Source organism: Neophocaena asiaeorientalis, unplaced genomic scaffold, assembly GCF_003031525.2.
Source record: "Neophocaena asiaeorientalis asiaeorientalis breed wild unplaced genomic scaffold, Neophocaena_asiaeorientalis_V1.1 scaffold400, whole genome shotgun sequence".
Taxonomy (NCBI): Eukaryota; Metazoa; Chordata; class Mammalia; order Artiodactyla; family Phocoenidae; genus Neophocaena; species Neophocaena asiaeorientalis.
This window is the reverse complement of record NW_020175089.1, coordinates 3,805,014-3,826,938: the sequence shown is the minus strand read 5'-3', so window position 1 is coordinate 3,826,938 and position 21,925 is coordinate 3,805,014. Positions and strand designations below refer to the sequence as shown.

The 21,925-nt window shown below is 42.5% G+C and overlaps 2 protein-coding genes across 10 annotated transcripts in view; both read left to right on the top strand.

The window, feature by feature from the left end:
* CHGB (chromogranin B) overlaps positions 1 to 21,925 on the top strand; it is a 126,597-nt gene that overhangs the window by 38,883 nt on the left and 65,789 nt on the right. The window lies entirely within an intron of this gene.
* Positions 1 to 21,925, top strand: part of SHLD1 (shieldin complex subunit 1) — a 90,603-nt gene that overhangs the window by 49,692 nt on the left and 18,986 nt on the right. The window contains exon 4 of one of the 9 annotated variants that reach the window (XM_024764241.1): positions 16,560 to 16,683. The exons of 7 other annotated variants lie outside the window; for them this stretch is intronic. In XM_024764241.1, coding sequence (XP_024620009.1) covers positions 16,560 to 16,683 — 124 coding nt within the window. Of the gene's footprint in view, positions 1 to 749; positions 1,040 to 16,559; positions 16,684 to 21,925 lie in introns of those variants that run through there. One more of the 9 variants, XM_024764240.1, reaches the window with a different exon arrangement.

Genomic DNA, 21,925 nt, shown 5'->3' with positions numbered 1-21,925 from the left:
GAATGTTTATTGATTTCAGGCACCATAGCAACTCTATAAACTATTTAAACAGCAGGTAATTTGCTAAGAAAGTCACACGTTTGTGTTTATGCCTAAAGAACTACTGGATTCCAGTGGACACACATGGGGACCTGATAGTATTTTTCAGTGCCTCAGGTCTATGCCGTGTTAAGTTTCATGGCCCTTACAGCTCCTTCCACCATACTGTACCCATAGGTACTCAGCAGATACCCTTTGACTGATAGGCCTTCAAAGATGGAAAGTAAATTCATAGTTGGTGAATAAATGCACTGTGCTAGCTCCTGGGGAGAAAGTGTGAACTAGATACAGTCTCTGCTGTCTTAGAATTTAAATTTACCCTTTAGTGATAGAAAACCCAAGCAACCCATTTCTGAAATGTCCAGATTAGAAGACATTTTCCCCCAGTGATATATTTATCAGCAAACTCAGAGTTGTTTGTCACGGGTAGGTTTAAAAAAGAATGGCTGTGGAAGTCCAAGTAAAGTTGATAAAATAAAGAGAGGAAAATGTTTCTGCAGGCTGATATTAAATGATCGCTTAGGCTGCTGTCATGCTGTCTCACAGGGGAAAGGTTTTATTTATGTCTCCTTTCGTCTTGTCTTCTTTTCATCTCCGGGTTTGATGGGTAAGCTTTAGCCTGGGCCTTTGATTTACCGTGTCCTGGAGAAAGGGACCAGGGATGACAAAGCCAGCCAGGCCATACCTAAGAGCCTGATGTATTGTCCCAGATCCAGAGCCATCTGAGAGGCACATGGAGGATTTCAGCATCCTGCTGAGGGGGAGCCTGCTGGGAGGCAGCATCCTGAAAACCTTTATGAGAGAGTTTCCCAGTCCTACTTTGAAAGGCACAGTTTGCTCAGGTATTGGGTTATAGCAACAATCTGTAGTCCTTTGAAACATCTTTTACTATCAGAGTTTAATCAACTGAGAAAGTAAGAAATTATGGGGACTTCCTGGGTGGCTCAGTGGTTAAGAATCTGCCTGCCAATTCAGGGCACACGGTTCGAGCCCTGGTCTGGGAATGATCCTACATTCTACTGAGCAACTAAGCCTGTGCGCCACAGCTACTGAAGCCCGCATGCCTAGAGCCCGTGCTCCGCAGCAAGAGAAGCCACTGCAATGAGAAGCCCGCACACTGCAACGAAGAGTAGCCCCTGCTCGCCACAATTAGAGAAAGCCCGCGCACAGCAACGGAGACCCAGTGCAGACAAAAATAAACAAATAAAAATAAATAAATAAATTTATATAAAATAGACAACTAATAAGAACCTGCTGTATAAAAAACAAATAAAATAAAATTCAAAAAAAATCTTGTGGAAGTCTGTGACCAACATTTCTTAACCTCTAAAATATAATTTGGTAAAAACTTTGTTGTAGCATACTGGGTATTGAGGGACAGTGAGCTCAGTTATCTATTGGGAGTGATAACAAATTACCCCAAAATTCAGCAGCTTAAAACAACAAACATTCATTACCTCACAGTTTCTGGGGGTCAAAAATCTGGGAGTGGCTTAGCTGGGGGCTTCTGACTCTAAGTCTCTCATGAGGTTTCGGTCAAGCCAAAGCCTTGACTGGAGCTGGAGGATCTGGTTCCAACAAGATTCACTCATGTCACTCCTGGCTCGAGTTTTCAGTTCTCCAGGCCCCTCCACAGGGCTGCTGAGTGTCCTCAAGACAAAGCAGGTGACTTCTCCCCAAGTGAGTTAAGAGAAAGAGAGAGAGAGGTGGAGGGTGCTCAAAACAGAAGCCACAGTGCCTTTTATAATCTAATATTGGAAGCAACAGACCATCACTTCTACCATGTTCTATGCGTCACACAGGCCTACCCCACTACAGCATGGTAGGAGGCTACTCAAGATGGGGATCATTAGGGGTCATCTTGGAGTCTTGGCAACCATGTGGGCTATTGGTCAGGTGGTCATTTCATTTAAAAGTCCATCATGTTGGGTCCGGTGAATTGATATTTACTGCTTCTGTTGTTCATCTTCTTGAGACATAGAAAGTGAAAATCCAGAGCTGTGGGGCTGTGAATGTGTGTGTTCATGTGTGTGTCCTTAAATCCCAACAATGAGGCCAATTATATAGTTTCTTATCATACAGTAGGGCCAAAGAGCTGATACTTGAGAGGCACAGATTGATCACCAAGCAGACTTTTGGATTTGGATGAACAGTCTCAACCTGAACAAGACCAGGGACCCAGTACAAGGGAAAAGCCCCTTTTCTTGTGTCCACTGAAGGGGGCACTGACCAGGCTCAAGGTGTGGGAAATCTGGAGGGAACCTATTTTCAGTGGAACATCCTGGGAACACCTTCTCAAAGCTATGGTGCCTTTTAGCCCTCATTTTCCAAAAAGGGAAAGAGAGATCCAGTACCAGGCTGCTGGTAGAGCCCTTCCTTTATTCTCCCCTATATGAGTTCCTGGTCTGGTCTTGAGCAAGTCACATGCTTGCTCTAGAACTTAAATTCTTCAACAGTAACAAAGTGGTTGTACTAGAAAGAAAGGTAATCAGCACAGGCCTTCCTTCCGGCTCAGTCATGTTGCAACTGCTGTTTCACCAGGTACTGATCCACTGAAGAGTTACCTGGGCATTCTGATGTGAAATCTACTGGTTTCTAAATGGCATTTTGTTTCCACTCAGAGACCTGTAACTAGCCAATCTTATGGCATGCAAGTGGAGGTACCTGACAGTACCCCAATTTCTCCAATAACAAATAGAGGGAATTACAGAGGTCTCCCAGGCATTCTGAGCAGTGTGCAAATGATTTGCTTGTTTCCATTCAACGCTGCTTTTCTAAAGGTTCGTATTTGTTATAATGGTAATAGGTTAACATTGTAAAATACAAACAAACTCAAAGAAGAAAGCTTAGAAAGAAGAAACTCTAGGATGAAAAGGATGGAAAGAAGTTGGGATGGTCTTCAAATATATCTGATGACTTATTTTCTCATAACTGTTAACATCACTTAACTATGGTTGCTGGGTGCATGGAGGTTTGCTGTTTTCAGTTTTGTATGTTTCCTGCTTGTCTGAGTATTTCATACATTTTTAAAAGCAATGCTGAGAAGAAAACCATCTCCTTTTAAAACCTGGTGATAATCCTTAATCATTGTCACCATTTTTGTGATTTACTTGTAGCTCTTTTTTGTTTTTTAACCAAATAAGGGTCATTCTCTATGTATAATTTTGCATGCTGCTTTTTTTCATTCTGTAGAATAGGTGCGTAGAAGGTGGAATTACTGCATCAAAGGGCATGCACATTTCCAAATTTGTTACATAAGTACTGCTAACACTGCAAAAGCCTGTACCAAAAATGTCTGAGAGTGACTGTTTTCCCACATCCTTACTGATATGGGTGAAAAACAAGAACTCATTGTTCTAATTGGCATTTCTCTGATTACTAGTAAGGTTTGAGCATCATCCTATATAATTTTCTTAGATATTTTAATTTATTCTGTGAATTATCTGTCCATATCACTGGCTCTTTATTTTAAATTGGGTTATTTGCTTTTCTAAAAAATTATACCCTGCGCTCATATTCTCCCATTGAGAATATTCTACCACATTTGCTTCATCATTCTCTTATTCATTTGAGAATTATATTATTTTTTCTCTTAATCATTTGAGAGTAAGTGTAGACATAATGCTCCTTCACTCATAAATACTTTAGTACAGTGTGTATTTCCTAAAATGGGACATTCTCTTATACAACTACAGTACAATTATCAAAATCAGAAAAATCAACATTTATACAGAGCTCCACTGTGGATTATTCCACAGACCTGATTCAGTTTTTGCCAATTGTCTGTTTTCTTTAGACATTATACTGTGAGCCTTTTCTGATATCATCTAAATTCAAAAATATCATTTTTAATTGCTTAAAAATATTGCATCATATAGACATGCCATAATTTATTAACCATTTTTGCCAGCTATTATTAATATTTTTACTCTTACAAATAATGTCACTGTGCACATCAGTGTCCCATGCTTTTCGTGTTGCATCCTGCTGACACACACCAGAGCTGGCAGCTCTGAGAAGGAACATGTTTATGGTGTGTGACAGGGGAGACCTGGCTCAACTCTACTGATCCCTTTAAATAATATCCAGACAGACCTCCTCCTCTTCCTTTCCCCACACTTTCTCCTTCCAGCTCCTCCTGCTTCTTACTGCAGGATCATTTCAGATTCTGCTAGAAAACTCACTTTTTGCATTCCATTTTCTTTCAGCTGGGTGGGGTGTGGGTGTCCAGCACCTTTGAGTTTTATGGTCTATCTTGCCCATTGTGCTTTGTGTCTTCCAGACACTCCTCCAAGTTGTCATCCATTGTTGGTGCCCTCGTGGCCTTCCAGCATACAGTGGATGCATACATATGCACTTAGATATTCTGAGCCTGGCTACTGATGCTTTCTTTAGAATAGACTCTTGACAGCCAAATTACAGTGTCAAAGCATTTGAGTCCCATAGCCCTCTGGGAAAGTGACACTGCTTATCCTCCACCCAGCAAGCTGGGAGGGGGCTGGTCTACCTGCATCCTGGGTAACATCCACCTCTTCCACAGGGGTCTTACCCACCCGGTGACCTCACTGAGGATAGAGTATGTGTGCAAACTATCATCTCATTGTTTTTTGTTTTTTGTTTTTTTTGGCCGCATTGGGTCTTCGTTGCTGCACAGGCTTTCTCTAGTTGCGACGAGCAGGGGCTACTCTTCATTATGGTGCGCGGGCTTCTCATTGTGGTAGCTTCTCTTGTTGCGGAGCATGGAGCTCTAGGCACTCGGGCTTCAGTAGTTGAGGCACACGGGCTCCGTAGTTGTGGCTCGTGGGCTCTAGAGTGCAGGCTCAGTAGTTGTGGCACATGGGCTTAGTTGCTCCGTGGCATGTGGGATCTTCCCGAACCAGGGCTCAAACCCATGTCCCCTGCATTAGCAGGTGGATTCTTAACCACTGCGCCACCAAGGGAGTCCCCATCTCGTTGTTTTAATTTGCATTTCTTTACCAATTAAATGCAAACATTTTTTTATTTGTGGTATATAATATATAACATAAAATTTATCATATTAACCATTTTTTAAAATGTATGGTTTACTGGCAATAAGTACATTGTACCATCCAGGACTTTTTTTGCAGTACACGAGCCTCTCACTGTTGTGGCCTCTCCCGTTGCGGAGCACAGGCTCCAGACGCGTAGGCTCAGCGGCCATGACTCACGGGCCTAGCCGCTCCGCGGCATGAGGGATCTTCCCGGGCTGGGGCACGAACCTATGCCCCCTGCATCGGCAGGCAGACTCTCAACCACTGTGCCACTAGGGAAGTCCATCCAGGACTTTTTATACCACCCAAATCCAGAATTTTTTTTATGTACCGTCCAAATCCAGAGCTTTTTCTTCTTCCCAATCTGAAACTCTGTACCTTTTAAACACTAACTCTCTATTTCCCTCACTCCCACCCCTGGCAACCACCATTCTACTTTCTGCCTCTATGGATGAAATGCAGTAATTTTTTCATATGGATTGGCCATTCACATTTTTTACCTATGAATTCTTTGTAAATGTCCTTAGCCTATTTTCCCTATTGGAACATTAGTATTTTTCTCACTAAGTAGGCAAGGTTCACTAGGGAAATTGAAAGCAAATGGATCAAATATTTTTAATTTTTTAAGTGTTGCTGAAGGATTAGTAGTTTTTCCCTGCCTGGTTTTGATTCCTCAGAGATTTGCCTTCTTTTGCCTTCTCCTGGCTGCTAAGTCAGGTTCTCACAACTGTTTCCTCTTCTTAGAAATGGGCTCATCATTTTTTTTTACAGCTTTATTGAGGAATAAGTGACAATAATATAATTGTATATATTTAAAGTTTACAGTGTGATGGTTTGATATACTAATACACTGAAATGATTACCAAGATCAAAATAATTAACACATTCACTACATCACAGCATTAATTCAAATGTTATACACTGTATTATTTTGCTAAAACTGAATTGTAGCTCAGTTTACAACATGAGTAAACTCCGCAATGGGAATCAATCACAAAAAAAAAAAAAAAGAGAGAGCGAGACAGAGAGAAAGAAAAAGAAACAAAGAAAAAGAATTGGGTTTGGCAGTTGGCAGTTCTCACGTGGGGAGCTGGGCTGCCCAGTGGGCTTTGGTGTCCCCATCGGACCATCGGCTGCTTGTTGCCCGGGTCTAGAGGAAGCAGGGTCATTTCGGCCTCTATTAAGGATCACCCTATGAGCAATAAACCTTGCTTCTTGCTTCTCATTTTACTGAGAAAATTCAAACAGCAGAAAAAGAACTCTCTCATCTCCTACCATCTGCCTCTGTCCCCAGAGGCCCATGTCTGTTACAGTGACTAAGTTTGTGCTCCTGTTTAAGGCCATTCTCTCCACTTGTACGCAATTCCCACTCCTCTCTCCTGGTCACGGACATCACACCTCCAATTATCTCCTCTCTCCTGCATTATTGATTTTCCCCTCTTGACTGGGTCATTCTTTCCAGCATAAAACCTCTCATCTTGAGAAAAAGAAATCCTCCCTTCACCCCGTATTGCTCTTCGGCTACTGCCCCATTTCTCTGTTCCTTTTTATAGCAAAGGGCTGTGAAAGAGGAGTCTAGCTTGTCTGACACACTCTTCATTCTTCCTAATTTCTCTCCAAGCCACTCAGTCGAGCTTTTGCCTCCCCTCCCCTACCTCCACACACTGCACCCCTGCTATTATTGTGTACTTGTGGTGCCTTTTGTCTCCCAACTCCCGTGGTCAGTTCTCAGTCCTCATCGTGTTTAACCAAACAGCACAGTTGATGCAGCTGGTCACCCCCTTCCTGGACACCTGTTCTTCACTTGGCTTCTGGGACACCCCTTCCTCTTGCTTCTCCCTCCTCCTCATTGGCTGCTCTTTCTCAGCTTCTTTTGTTGGGTTCTGGCTCTTCTAACTGATTTCCAACCCCTGGAGCATCTCAGGCTCAGACCTCAGGCCTCTTTCCTTCACCCTCTGCGTCAGTCCCTCGGTGATCTCTTTTAATTTCTTTGATGTCAGCTCTCCCTGAGCACCAGACATGTACATTCAGCTACCTACTCAGTTGCTCTAGATGGCCATCTGATAAGCACCTCAAACTTAAGTTCAAATAGAACACTTGATCCCCCTCAAACAAACAAACAACTCAGCCTCTCTCCTAATTTTCTTCTCTTCACCCAGTTCTTCAGGCCCCAAACCTACCCTCTGTGTCCAGTGCAAATAAATCCCACAGGCTCTATCTCCAAGTTGTGTTCCAGGTATGGCAGTGTCTCACCACCTTCATCACTCCACTCAAGCCCAAGCTGCCATTTTGCACTAACTCTGTAGTAGCCTCCTAACTGGTCTCCAGTCACATTCTTGCCCTCTTTGATCCACTCTCCAGCAGCAGCCAGAGCAATCTCTTTGTAAACTTTCAGTTCTGCCACTTCACTCTCCTGCTTAAACCCCTCCAGTGTACTTAGGACACAATCCAAATCTCTTCCATTGGTCTCTGGGCTCCACGTGATCTGGCCCCTCCCTGCCTGGCTATGCCCCCTCCTCCTCACCCACTTCTCACCAGCCACACACAAGCTCATTCCCACCTCTGGGGTTTTGCACTTGCAGGTCCTTTAGCCTGGAATGTTCTTCCACTGGAACATTGTTTGTTCCCTCTCTTCCTTCAGATCTCTACTCAAATGTGACTCCCCAGAAGCCTTGTTGGCCTACCCCATCCAACCTGTCTTCCCCATCCGCATCATTCTCTATCCCCTTCCTCTACTTTATCTTCATCATGGGATTTATCACTGTCTCTAGTTAAAGTCTCTATTTGCTTGTTTATTGTCTGTTTTACCAGTGGGAACATAAGCTCCATGAGAGCAAGCTGTTTGTTTCCCTTATTCACTGCTTTATCCTCAACATTTAGAATAATGCCTGACACATAACAGCTGCTCAAGAAATTTGTGTTAAACAGTGAATGAATTAATTAAAATTCCTCTTCCACCATAATTGAAGAACTATCGTTTAAACACTGCAGTAGAGATCTGGGATGAAATATTAACCTGTGTATCTACTTTTTGCCTTGATCTAAAGTGTTATTTCCCAAATGAAGCAGTAGCAATGTAGAATCTATAAGATTCAGCTCAAGTTACCATCTTGCACAAGGATCTAAAGCCTACAGCTATCTACTGTCTACTTTTACCCTTTAGTCAAGAGGACTAGAAGTGCTACTCTTTATGGTAGCTATCAAACGTAGTTTAAAGTGGACTAGAATTTTGACTATGAATTTTACCCATGATCATGGTTTGAGTGAAGTGAACCTCTCCTTCTTGGAAAAAGGAGCGGGCTTAGGGAATTGAGTGAGCTGAAAGCAAATGGTAACAGGGAGAGAAATATTACCAGTCATTGGATAAATCATATTAAAAGAAATCTGGATTCAATGTTTTAAAATAGATCAGAAACATAAGAAATAGAACTAGTTAAAATTATATACATTTGTATATAAATTGACCATATCCAGGCTAAAAAAATTTCTCTTTCCCAAACTGGCATTTTTAAGGGAAATATGTTCCCATGGAAGAATTTAATGATGAAATCTTCAGTTTTCTGCAATGTGGATTGAAGTCTGTGTCTTCCTAACTGCCACAGTCATCAGAGGCGTTAGCTTCCTTTTCAGAACCACCAGATTGCTTAGTGTGTTGAAAATGGGGAGCTAGTGCCCCTTGTGGGGTCCTTAAGGATGCTGTCAGCACAGCCGCACTTGGAGAAGCATACGAAGTGAGAGGGTTTATTATACTCACAGGTCCTAGAGGAGGGAGGCATGCAGGCTAGGCAGGGGGCCTCGTGGGAGGAGCACTGGAGGAGCAGACTCAGCAAGAGGGTCTGGAGCTGAGAGAGAGTGAGCACCCAGGTTCAGGCACGATCCCCACACAAGCAAAAGGTCTGAAGGGATTTTTACTGGTGTGTTTGAATGTCACTCAGTCACAGTCAGGGAAGGGCAAGAAGGGACCAGCCTCATCACACTGCGCATCTGGTCGCCTGGCGGGTGCTCACAGCCTCTGCTCAGGGGTGTTGAGATATCAAGAAAATAGGAGGTTTTAAAAATTGGCAATACACTCAGCTAAACCATATCCCTTTCAAAGTCCTTTATTGACTGTCTCCTGTTATACGGCAAAGAGAGGGTGTCCTCCTATAAAACAAATTAGCAGTTTGAACCTGAAAGGATAAATATTCACGGTAGCATAGGTTTCTTGGCTCCTTTTAATATGAGTGTATGGAACAGTACTGATTAACAAATGTCATCTGCCAGCTGCCCCCTCTTGCAAAAAGAATTTAAGTGTACACACAGTCATGGCAACTTGCCCTGATGTCGAGGGAACAACCGCAGAAACGGACCATTCTCTGCAGCCCCTGTCTTTCCTGTGCCTGGGACCCCACCTGAGGATGTTCAGGAAGAACAGAATAAGGCAGAGACCCTTCAGCACAGTCAGCAGCTAAGGTCAGCTATCGTCAGACACCCACCGCGCAGCTGCAACCCACCCCACCCCCGCGCGACATTTCTAAGAGCTCGTTGTTGCATTCCTCATTACAACCTCGCAGTGCACCGGGCAAATGAAAAATATACGAGCCTGGCTAGGGAGCATTTTCCCTTCCTCTCTTTCTCCTTAAGGAAAGGAATGTTGTTGCTATGGAAGTTATTTGAGTTAAGGTAGTGAGTTGAGATGGTGAGATGCCGTTTAAAAGAAGTCACGGGACATGCCCTGCTGTAATTACACGTCCCGGAGCCCTGTTGATTTCATGACTTTACCTGCTGCAGGAGACCCCACACAAACATTATTGACCAGTATTTTCCTTACGGTGTAAGTTCATTCTGCGAACTGGTTATTATGCATCTGAGTGTGTTGGAAGCATGTTTTGCATTTTCTGGACCAGTAGGGGTTGTGATGTGAGTGCCCTCACAGGCTCCCCTGGGCTGGAGAAAGGAAGCGGCTGCCCGTGGAGCACAGGGCACATGGCCGCACTATGTGAGTGGCCCTAGGCCCCTTTTCTTTGTCTTTGTTGGTTGTGAACTTGGATGCAGGTTGTTTTTCTGTGCTGTTCAGGTTTTGCTTGTGGTTCTCTGTTGGTCTGTGATCAAGTCATTTATTCTTTTTAGATGGTAACAAAATATAATTAAACTTTATTGTCGAAGCTACTACAGGAAAAATTATCTAGTCTTGCCATCTCTCACCACCATCCTCCTTTTTTTCCCATATTGAAATAACTATTTATGTGATATGTGTTTTGATAGTGTGAGGTTTCTTAGGAACATAATTATGGTTTTATAGTAAATCTGTGGGTTTTTTTGTTTCTGTTATTGGCCACACCTCGCAGCTTACAGGATCTCAGTTCCCCAGCCAGGGGTTGAACCTGGGACCTCAGCAGTGAAAGCCCAGGATCCTAACCAGGGAATTCCCAACTGACTGTAATTTATTTGGACATAGTTTTTTTTTTTTTTTTTAGATTTCTGCACAAGATTCTACACTGTCACTAAGGCAGAGTTTGTACAGGGTAGCAAGGGTTTCTTCAAGTAGCCTTACTTCAGCAATCTACACAGATGGCTTTCCCCAGAGTTGTTGTCACCATTGCCTTGCCTCTTCCAAGATCTTGAATTCTGAAGGGCCCTTCTCTGCCCAGCCAGAGCGGTCAGGCTAGCACAGAGGTTTCAGGACATGACTCTGGTACTAGACTTCCCTGGGTTTAAATCTGAGCTTCACCACTTACTAGCTTGGGACCTTAATCAAGTCACTCACCCTCTCTGTGCCTCAGTTTCCTCATCTGTTCAATGGGATGCCTCATTAGGAAGCTGTAAGAGTTAAGTGAGTTTTGTTAGAGCCTGTGGCATAGTGCCTGGCACACGGCAGTTTTCACATAAGTGCTGTAGTCTGTGGCTAGTCTGGCATTCCACCTCCCCGATGACCCACTCTTCTCTGTCATCATGACCTTCCATCCCCCAGTCCCCTCCTTCTCCCACAGGCATCTCCCTCTCTGCATTTGCCTCTAATGCCTTCCTCAGCCACCTCCCGATTTCCTTGCTGCATAACTGCATCAGTTCAGGTCTTGGTGGGTAACAGAGAACACAGTCCAACCAGGTAATTTGAGGGAAGCTTAATAAAGAGATTATGTACAAAGTTGTGAGCAGGAGTGAGAAAACCACAAGGGGAAGCATGGCCAGGGCCTGAGAGAGTGTGCTTCCAGGAGCTGTGGTGAGTGGGCTGCCTGATGGGAGTCGTGAGCTTGGAGGAGGGATGCAGTTATCCCATGGCAACCACCCAGGAAGGGAGCCAGGGGAGTAGTCCCACCTTACCTTTCTCCCTCCTTGCATCTCCTGCAAGGCCTCTCTTTGGTTCTCAACCCTAAGAGAGAGGGCAGGGGTGCCCATCTGTGCAGTCCATGAGGTCAGCCTCCCAGGGCAGAGCAAGGTGGAGCCAGGTAAAGAGTGGATCTAGGTAAGAGGGTGGGTGGAAAATGTCTGCATAGTGCCCTGTGGTACCCCTGCTTTGCAGCCCTCACTCGGCCTTGAGTCATGGCCAGTTGTAGTCTGGCCCACACCCATCTCTCCACCCATAAGCCCTCCTGTCTCTGCCCTGGAATCTACCACTCTGGTCCCCTCCCCTGCCGCTCAGACAGTCTGCAGGCTGCCCATCAAACATGCCATGACCTGTGTACCACTTTAAGGTTTTTCATGCCCATTCCCTTTCCCAAGAGTGCCCTTCTCTCCTTCTAGGCCTGGAGAAGTGCTACATTTTCACAGGGTCCAGCCTGGATACACTTGTTCTCTGCAGTCTTCCCCTGCCTTCAGTTAGATTCCCTCACAGCTTCATTACAGTGCCTTTCATGTTGTGGTCTGGAGGGTTATTTGTGGGGCTGCTTCCTCTGTAGACTTGATCATCCACTCTTTGAAGAGAGACCTCACCATACTCAACTCTGCATTTATTTGTGGTTGAAATAAAAATAAGTGCCCCCCAAAAATAGTTATATTGAAATGACTAATGGAAAGATGCAGTAAATATTGATATCACTTACCTGGCTACAGATGGTGTTAGTTATGAATAATGGATTCAGCATATTTAACACTTGGTTGACACTTGGTATCACATGTCGTATGTAACTAAGTCACCCCCAACTGCCTCTCCCTAAAATATCCAGTATTTAGTTGCTGTCTGGGGCACCCTATATGTCACTTACTAGAATTTATCTGTGGAGTTATCTATTTCTTGTCTTACCTCCTCTTCTAGATCTTTAGCTCCATAAGGCCAGGGACCATAGCTGTGTTTTTCATCACAGAATCTCCAGACTGTAGAACAGTGTATGGTACATAATTGATCCTTCATAAATATTTGTTGAATGAATAAACATATTGGTCTGTGTCATGTCATAACCTCAGGAAGCCAGCAGAGTAGGGATTCTAGGTGCCATGGAAGGGCCCATGAAGTTCCTTTTCATGCCTTCCAAGTTATTCCTTACTGCTTTAAGCAGTCATTTCTTTATGACCCCACTCTCCCATCAGTAGAATAACCACCCTTTCTACTTGAATGGGAGTAGATCTTGTACCAAGGGCAAATTCTTCTTTCCTTCCATCTCCATAGGGGATATACTATTGGGGGAATTTTTTTCCCTGAAATTATTCTATTTCTCATTTCTCTTTCCTTATTGTGTTTATTTGTAGTTTCTTCATCTGATGGTGCCAAGCAAAATATATTTGATTGCTATTTGGATCATTTCAAACCTATTCAATAATATTGAAGATGTGTAATAAGCATTATCAGGTCTTATAATTGAAAATTGGCATCATTTTACATTATTCACTATTGTAATAGTCTAACCAGATTTTATTATGAATGAATGACTTCAGGGAGTTCTTTTTAAAGGTCACAAGTGATGTTTGATAACCTGAAAAAGATTACTTTTTGCAAACAGCAGCAACAACACAGCCTGAAAGCCTTAATTTGTTTCAGCCCTACCATTGCTCAATAATCTTGTCATCTGCTGTTTTTCTGAGGTTTAATATTATGAAAAAAATGTTCTGGAAAAGAAATTAAACTTGGAGTTTGAGATAACAGGGCTCATATGAAGCTTATATACTGGAAATATTAAAAAAAAAGACCCTGATCAAAAGCAAAACAAAACAAAAAGCAATTAGTTTGGAGGGACTATCTAAGTAGGATTGTCTAAAGTGAAAACCTGAAAAAATTGGACAGATGGACTTCATAAATTTGGAAACTATTAACTCTGGAGCCACATTGTAACAGGTTTTTACTGACACATCTGTTACAAACTAATTGCCTCTTTTCTGCCTGATAACCGAAGTTTGGGTTTGGGGGTTTTGCAATAGAAGCAATTAAAAGCTCAACACTGTCATATTTTTCATTAATTTACCAGTGAGTCATTGGGTTTATACAGATAATTTGATTTATTTTGAAGATAATTGTAATTATAAGTTGTGTTTTACTAGACAGCTTGTCCTTTATAATTTGCCTTTAATAGCAATGTAATTTCTTCTGCCCTTCTTAGTTAACAGCCTTTTCTTTGGGAAAAAAATAAGCATAGGCAATGTCTATGAAGACAATATTTTTAAGGTAGATGAAAATAGAATGGTTTGGGGGCTCCCCATCTTCGGTGATAGATCAGATTTGGACCGGGCCTGATATAGGACTCCATCATTAGAGCCAGGAACAGGAAAAAGCAGAGATGGGCCCTTAATTCTCAGATAAGCTATGACACCTACTTGCAGGATTTCTAAAAACTGAACATTTGTGTACCCTGTATCCCATCAGTTAATGCACCCATATGTTCATGGAAAGGCATGCACTGAAATAGTCATAGCAGCACCAACTATAACATCCCTAAGTGGAAACCACCCACGTGCCCATCTTCAGTAGAATGGATAACTAAATGGTCATGTATTCATACAATGGTACACATACATCATTGAAGATGAACTAACTGCTACTCTCTACAACAACATGGATGGATCTCACAAACAGAAGGTTATGTGAAAGAAGGCAAATATCAAATGTATCTACTGGGTAATTCCATTTATATACACTATAAAAAAGACAAAGCAACCTAGGTGTTAGAAGTCAGAATGAGAGTAACACTTGGAAGGGTAGTAACTGGGAGGGGGCACAAGAAGGGCTCCTGGGTTCTGGTGCTGTTCTGTTTCTTGATCTGGGTGCTGGTTATACAGGGTATGTTCAGTTTGTGAAGATTAATAGAGCTATGATTTAGGCACTTTCATATATGTATAATTTATAAAAAGTTAAAAATATATCAATTTGAAAATATAACATTGCTATAATTTTCATGCCAACTCATTAGAAATGGTAGAAGTTTACAGTGACACTTTGACAAAAGGTCCAGGCACACAAGCCCTGCATTGTCTTTAAACAGGACCATATTAATTAACTACCAAGAGAAAGCAGAGACACTTCAACCTAGCCTTGATCATTTTGTGGAGAACCATGGGAGTTTATCCAAATCCCCATTTCCTTTAGGAGCCAGGTCTGGGGTCCCAGTTTGGTGAACTCTTTATGGCATCTCTGACTCTGTTCTCTATAAGCTCTGAGTATAACTGTCATCAAAAGAACATGGTTTAGCATTTTATAGTGCTCTTGGTGTTTTATTTCTTTTGAGTCTTTCTTGACTGCAAGTTTGTTAAGGACAACAGCCCCACCTTTCATTTCTCCATCCAGGGTCAGGCGTTTGGTGCACATTTAATAAATATTTGACAAATGACTGTTGTCCTTGAAGAAACAGGAAGATGAACAGAGACACTTCGCGGCATGTGGGACATTCCCAGACCAGGGCACGAACCCGTGTCTCCTGCATCGGCAGGCGGACTCTCAACCACTGCACCACCAGGGAAGCCCAGCATTTGCTTTTAAGTGGCAATAGTTGTGTCACTTCCTTTGAGTTGTCTCAATTTGATTTCTCTAGTCCCTTTGATCTCTCTCTTTAAACATTTTCTTGTTTACATGTTTACTGTAGAAGATTGGAAAATATAAAAAAGCACAAGAAGAAAAAGATAAACACCCATAATCCTTCCACTCAGAGAGAAACTCTTACAATTTTGTTATATTTTCTTTTTCTTTTCTTACAATGCATTACTTTCATGCTCCCTGTCCTCCTCTCCCCCTATTGTTTTCTTTTTTTCATTTCATAAGAGTAGTGGAAGTGAGCCTAGGAGAGACTTCTCCACATTTTTGAAGGATTCTTGGGTAGAATGGAAACTGCATGTGTTCCTGCCTTGGTTTCCTTTACTCTCCCTGTGTGAAGGGGGAGCTTAGATGGAGCTCTAGGCTGTAGAATAGTATTTCATGATATTTAACTGAAGCTTCTCTTATCCACTGCTTACATTTTTGAGATTAGCATGGCTGGTGGGTATATTATACTCCAAATCACTGAAAAGACTTAGAATTCTTCCAGCATAGAGCCATTCTGTTTACTAATAGTATTGTTCTCAGTCTCATCCTGAAAGCAGGATGAGATCTTTTAGATCTCTTAGACTTTAATATCTTTTAGACCTTAACATCCCATTAATCCTAGGTCTCTGCTCAAGAATCTTACAGAAGATCTGCTTCTCCAGGAGGAGGTTTCTGGGCAGCTGTCCAAGGCTGTGCTGTTCTTTACATTTCTGGAACAAGGTGGTCATTGCCTTCCTGCAGCAGTGCTATGTGGCTGATGGGTCTGTCCTCCTGTCACACCCGGAGCTCCCCATCTGTAGTGCCCTTGGGTGCACACACCTTACAGTGTTGTACTTTTGCTTTTTCCTCTTAAAATAGTCCTAAAATAGGCTCCTCTGCTTCTCCTCTTCCTTTCTTCAGTTTTTTGCTCCAGATTCCTCTGAGTTTTGTCCCTAGTTTCTCTTTAGACTCTTAAAGGATTTAAATGATACTCGTTTAAATGAGATTATTCATTGGTAAGAAGAAAAATCACCCCTGTAACCCTGAAAAACTGTTTCTCTTGATCTTTAAAATACCTTAATGGGAACATTGTTTGTTCAGCTCAGCTCTGGTTGGGGACCTTGTGACATCTGCATTATCTCTAGGCCTCTGCTTCACCATGTTATTATAAATGATTGTCCTGAACAGAGTCCATCTAATGCAGATCCTGTGGTGTGTGTGTGTGTGTGTGTGTGTGTGTGTGTGTGTGTGAGATATGAGAGAGAGACAGAGAGAGAGAGAAATACACACACACATACACACACAGAATAGTTATATAAAAGCTAGCTGTAGAAATAGTTATAGAAAAGAGAAAGAGGCTAAAGTTTGGATTTGCATCTTTATCATTTCCATTTTGTCTAAACCTTGGCCTATGTTCAGTTACCTGAGTGGTCCTATAATTCTCTTGCCTAGAACCCATTCATCTAAGAAGTGCCTGCTGTCCTTGGTATTGAGGAGACAAAACTTCACGTGTGTTTACATTTGATTCCCTTCATCTTTGTGACCCTTGGAATGCAGATATCTGCTTAAGTGTGTGTTCATAGATGTGGTATTTATGCCCTTATTGTCAGGAACGCAGTGCCAGTTTTGGGGAAAGCAGATCGGGAGCTACCCTCTAAGCCCAAGCCTTCTGAAGGCCGGAACAGAGCTGCCTGCCAGGAGGAAGGTTTATGGTGGAGGCTTCCCGTACCCAGGGTGAGAGTTTCTCCTATCCTGTGAGTGCTTTTCTTCAAATATAACTTTCCAAAGTTAAAAAAAATTATTTTGATAGCGAAACTAATAGAGTGTAACTTTAGAAAAAGGATCATTTCTATAATAATACAGGAAAAATAAATACAAGCTCATCCAACTAGGTTACATTCTAATTTGACTAATTATTTTAGTAAAATAGCTTTTTTTTTAATGAAAAATAATCTACCGTCATTATGGAAAAAAAAAATCTACAGAGTGTAGATGGATGAGAAGAGCAACAGTAATGAAAATGAGAATCAGTGTTTTCAGGGGCTTGGCCTGCTCCGCTTCCTTCCATCCTCCTCCAGGTGAGACACTATTGCACAAAGGCCTATGGTAAAAAGACCTGACTTATGCTTTTGACCCCACCATCTGGAACTTATTGGAAAACTGAGCCCCTTTTTCATGGAACACCTGCTACCATCTCTCAGGACACAGGAGGCGTTCTGCAGACTCAGTTTGGAAAATGAGAGAGATTCAGCAGTCACACGGCTGGCCAGGGCCTGAGCTGGGGCCAGACACAGTTGCCTCCCTCTACCCTCCACCCGCTTTCCAGATCCTTCCCGCTACTTGTTGATGGTGTTCTGAGATTGTTCTTTAGCATTAAAATCTAGAGCAGTATATTAATTAATTCTGTCTCATTCGCTAAAACTACTTTCCCCAAGCTCGTGTTGGGCCCAGTGTCTCACTGTAGCTGGGACAGGGTCCCTGTCTCGAGGAAGCCACAATCAGATCTAAGAAAATAGCTGTGCACCGGCCTTCAGCAGGATGTGGAAGAGACACTGGGTGCTATACAGTGGACCCTGCGGGGCGTGGGGCAGGCCGGTCAGCTCTGCCTGGGGACCTGCGGGGGCTTCATAGATGAGGGGCCACAGGGACCCCAAGAAGCACTGGAGCCTCCAGGTGGAGAAAGCTGGCAAGGGGAGAGTCGGGACCGTGTTTGGCAGCCTGCGGGCGGCAGGGCTTTTAGCGGGGTGGCTGGTTGAGGAGCACAGATGGTGTTTAATGTCAGCTCTGAGTCACCCTTTGAAATTGTACAGGTTCAAGGGGAAGGATCTGGAAATCCTCCAGCACATTATTTGACCTTCCACTCTCTCAATAACCATTTGGTGTCTAGCTCATAAGTGGAAGTTCTCTGCAAAATTGTGTCATATAGGAAAAGTCACAGAATAATTTCAAGTAAAGAAGGTAGTTCTTATGCCTTAGCCTGTGAACCAGAGGGTTTATTCCCCTCCCCTTACAGTGCTTTTTACTAGTGTGTTGCCCACCCCCCAGCTTTGGCAGAGGCCTGGGTTCTGTGGATTCTCAATTCTTCCACCGTCTCTGGAAATGACTGAATAAAGGTTAAATAAAACTTTGAAAGCAGGGCCAGAAGATACTCAGCTTTCGAATGTGATGGTGTTTGAGATGGAAAATTTATTTTCTGTCTAATTTTTTTTCTTGTTGCCTTGGCAACTGGTTGGGTTTTTTTTTGAAGCTTTCGATTTTTCTCAACATGAGCTGCTTCCTTTGATTTAGTTAAGATGTGTGGACAGATTTATATCTTATTCAGAGTCTCTAGTGTAAGTGTTTATGAGGTATAGATTTTTCATTTTTCACAATCTTCACAAGGTTGAACAAGGATAAACAATTTCACATAACTCTAAGCTTGCCTGATAAACCAAACAAAGGCAAGTTACTGTGATCTTTTTTGTCTGATGTCAAGTACCATAAAAATGATTCAGATTCGTTTTTATAAACTGTCACTAAATATTTTGATATTAGGCTTTTTAATGTCTCTGACAAGGTCTCTGTGAAAATTGTTTCCATAAATTATAAATGCACGTCGTTCCTTCTGTCTCCCCGTTGCTTCCTCTGCGCTAGCCACAGGGCCTCCTGGCTGGTCCTCATCCTTGCTAAACCTGTTTCTATCTCAGGGACTCTGCATTTGCCATTTCCTCTGCTGAAACCCATCTGCCCCAGATATTCACATTGCTTCTTCCCTCATTGCATTTAGGGCTTCCCAGTTAAATGCCATCTCCTCAAAGAGGACTGTCTGGACCTTTCTGTCTAAAACAGGATCCTCATGCATCACTCCCTGGCCATTGTGGAGATGAGAGGATCCATCTCTGGAAAACCTGAATGAAAATCAGTCACCCTATATAAAGTCCACCAGCCACCAGTCTATAAGCCCTACCCATGGCAAGAGCTTCCAATTAGCGTTTTAATACCCCACCCTTACATTATGGACTCATAGCCAAAGATCACCAGGTATTTGTGGAAATCCTCCATTGTAAAATGTAGAAACCAAGACTAATATGAAATAAAGAACTCAAAAGAAACAGAGACAATGATGGAGCAGAATAAATCTACAAAAAACAAAACAAAATGTGGGGCAGAGGAAATCATCATAGAAATAATATAAAAAATTTAGGAGAGCAAAAAAGGGGAGACCCGGGTCAACAGCCGTGGAGGCCTGGAGCTGGAGGGTGGAGAGCTGCAGAGGCAAGTGCTCAGCAGGCTGGGGAACTGAAAGCTTGTTCTGCCAGGTGGACATGTGGACGTTACACTGAGAGGCTCTTGAGGGGTGTGGGTAGAGTTAGGGATAGTTACAAAGCAAAGCAAGCAAATGCAAAAGAGAAACAACTATTAAGCACAGAAACAATAATATCGTACAATAAAGCAGTGATCAACTTTATATAGTTATAATAACTTTAAAACTGAATGTTGATTTAATTTAAAAATGTGACATAATTGTATTTAGAGAACAGGGGAAGGTAAGTCTCTATGCACAGGGGCATGTGTAAGTGTATGTGATGAGGCCTAATGATATCAACATATAGTGTCTAAGACTGATAAGTTATCATACAGGATCATGGTCATTAGACATAAAAAGATTTTAAAAACCAGGAGGAACAGCAAGTTGGAATGTAGACTCTGAGAAATGGGGAGGAGGATGGAGGAGGCAAGGAAGTATTGTGGGGGTTTTTTTAGTTTATTTATTTATTTATTTTTAGCTGCATTGGGTCTTTGTTGCTGCGTGCGGGCTTTCTCTAGTTGCGGTGAGCGGGGCTACTCTTTGTTGCAGTGCACGGGCTTCTCATCGCAGTGGCTTCTCTTGTTGCGGAGCAAGGGCTCTAGGCACACGGGCTTCAGTAGTTGCAGCACATGGGCTCAGTAGTTTTGGCTTGCGGGCTCTAGAGCGCAGGCTCAGTAGTTGTGACACACAGGCTTAGCTGCTCTGTGGCATGTGGGATCTTCCCGAAGCAGGGATCAAACCTGTGTCCCCTGCATTGGCAGGCGGATTCTTAACCACTGCGCCACCAGGGATGTTCCAAAGTATTATGGCTCATTGTCAGACTTTTATCCTCATCTGACTTTTAAAAGCTCTGAGCACATATTACTTTTATAAACATAAAAATTAGTTAGGAATTATCAATAAAATATGAGTGTTGAGCAGTCCTACTTCTGTGCACGTCACTGATTCAGTCTGATGTACGTTTGATTAATATATGAATTCAGTCCAGTATCTGGCTGATGTCTTTGGTGGGTAGGCTCATTTGTTTAACCAAATCCATTTGCACTTGCACATGGACTAATTAATTCAGACTCACTTTGTTGGAAGTCAGGCTGAAAACGTTTATCATTTCCTTCTGCACCATGGAGATAGATTAGACTACAGCTCATGGTTATTGAGGCTGTGTGCTCATTAAAGATGGAGTAGAGGTATGTTGTAACAAACTGAGCTTTTTAATCACTTTAGATTTAATGACGTACCTTTGCCATGTACTTAATCTTCAGCAAATATTTACCCTTCCCAAACTGACAGTTTTGTGATTTATAACTTGTCATGTCAGATGAAGCATTTCCTCTTTCCCCTACCCCAGAAGGGTCTCTGTTCCAAATTATAGTCTTTAAAAAGTAGCTGACACATTCTCCTCTGTGGGGAACTTTCAACATTTCCATCCTATGACTTGGAAGTGACCCTTCTCACTCCTCTCAGCCTTAGTCCATACTTATTGATATATTTATTTTGGATACAGTTTAATGTTTTTATTCTGCTATCTGGGTCATTCTCATAGAGAGATGGATGGGTGGGTGAATAGATGGAGAGAGAGAGAGAGATAGGCAGACTGACAGATGGAACTGTGCTAAGGATGTGTGGAAATACAGTTCCAGATAACAGAGAATACACCGCAGGTTTTAATCTCAAGGTTTCCAGTCCATAAGAGCTGTATAATGGTTAGCTTTCCAAGCAGAAGCTAAACAACCATCATTCTACTGCATGCAATATAGTTTCTCAAAATTTTTGATGAAGCTAGAATCAGTAAGATGTTCCATTAGAAAGTCCTAAATAACTTCAAGATACTTTTAAATGTTCTTTTAATTTGTACCATGGAAGTAATATGAGGAGCTGGAGTTGGAGGTGGTCATTGAAGCCTGAGTATGGATGTCTTCCATCACTAGTTGGTGCCATAACCTTTTTTGGCTTTCTCCCCTGCCCCCTCCCCACCCTGAAACACTTAAGAACACTTTTTAGACCAAAATTAAAATGGTCAAATAAATTAATGATATATTTTTGAATTTTGAAGATGAGAAACTACCAGACTTAAAATTCTAGAGGTGATGTCAGGATTAATAAGTATAGTAAATTAGAAGTTGCTTTTTATAAGCAAAAAAGTTTGTATGTCAGGACTGGAAACCTCACACCCATGAGCCTGCCTGTGCACTGAATAATTATCATTTTCTCCAATGCCTTATTAGTCTTTGGGGCCACTTCCTGAGTTTGAATCCTGGCCCTGCCACTTACTAGCTATGTGTCTTTGACCAAGTTTCTTAATCTCTGTGCCTCAGTTTCATTATCTGTGAGTCTATTAATTAGCCCACTTAATGCCCATTCCTACCTCCTCCTAGCATCATTTCTTGTCTTACAGAGAGTGGCAGTTTTCATTTCTAAAACTTGTTGCAGCTAGTGTTCTGGATGTGAGTTAGATCTGCTAATCAAATGCATTCCCGTAAACCTCTGAATTCAGGCTTAGATTATGTGGGAAGAGAGATGGGGCTGGGACCTTCATTTCTAGCTGGTGTGGATAATGGCAGAGGCAGCATGGTTCTGAAATTGGCAACTGTAGTAATAGCTTCCTGACTTGACAGGCAGCTTCCTGACTGAGAAGCTTGGAGCAGCATCTGTAGCAGCAGCTTCCTGGTTCTTTAGGTTACAGCAGCC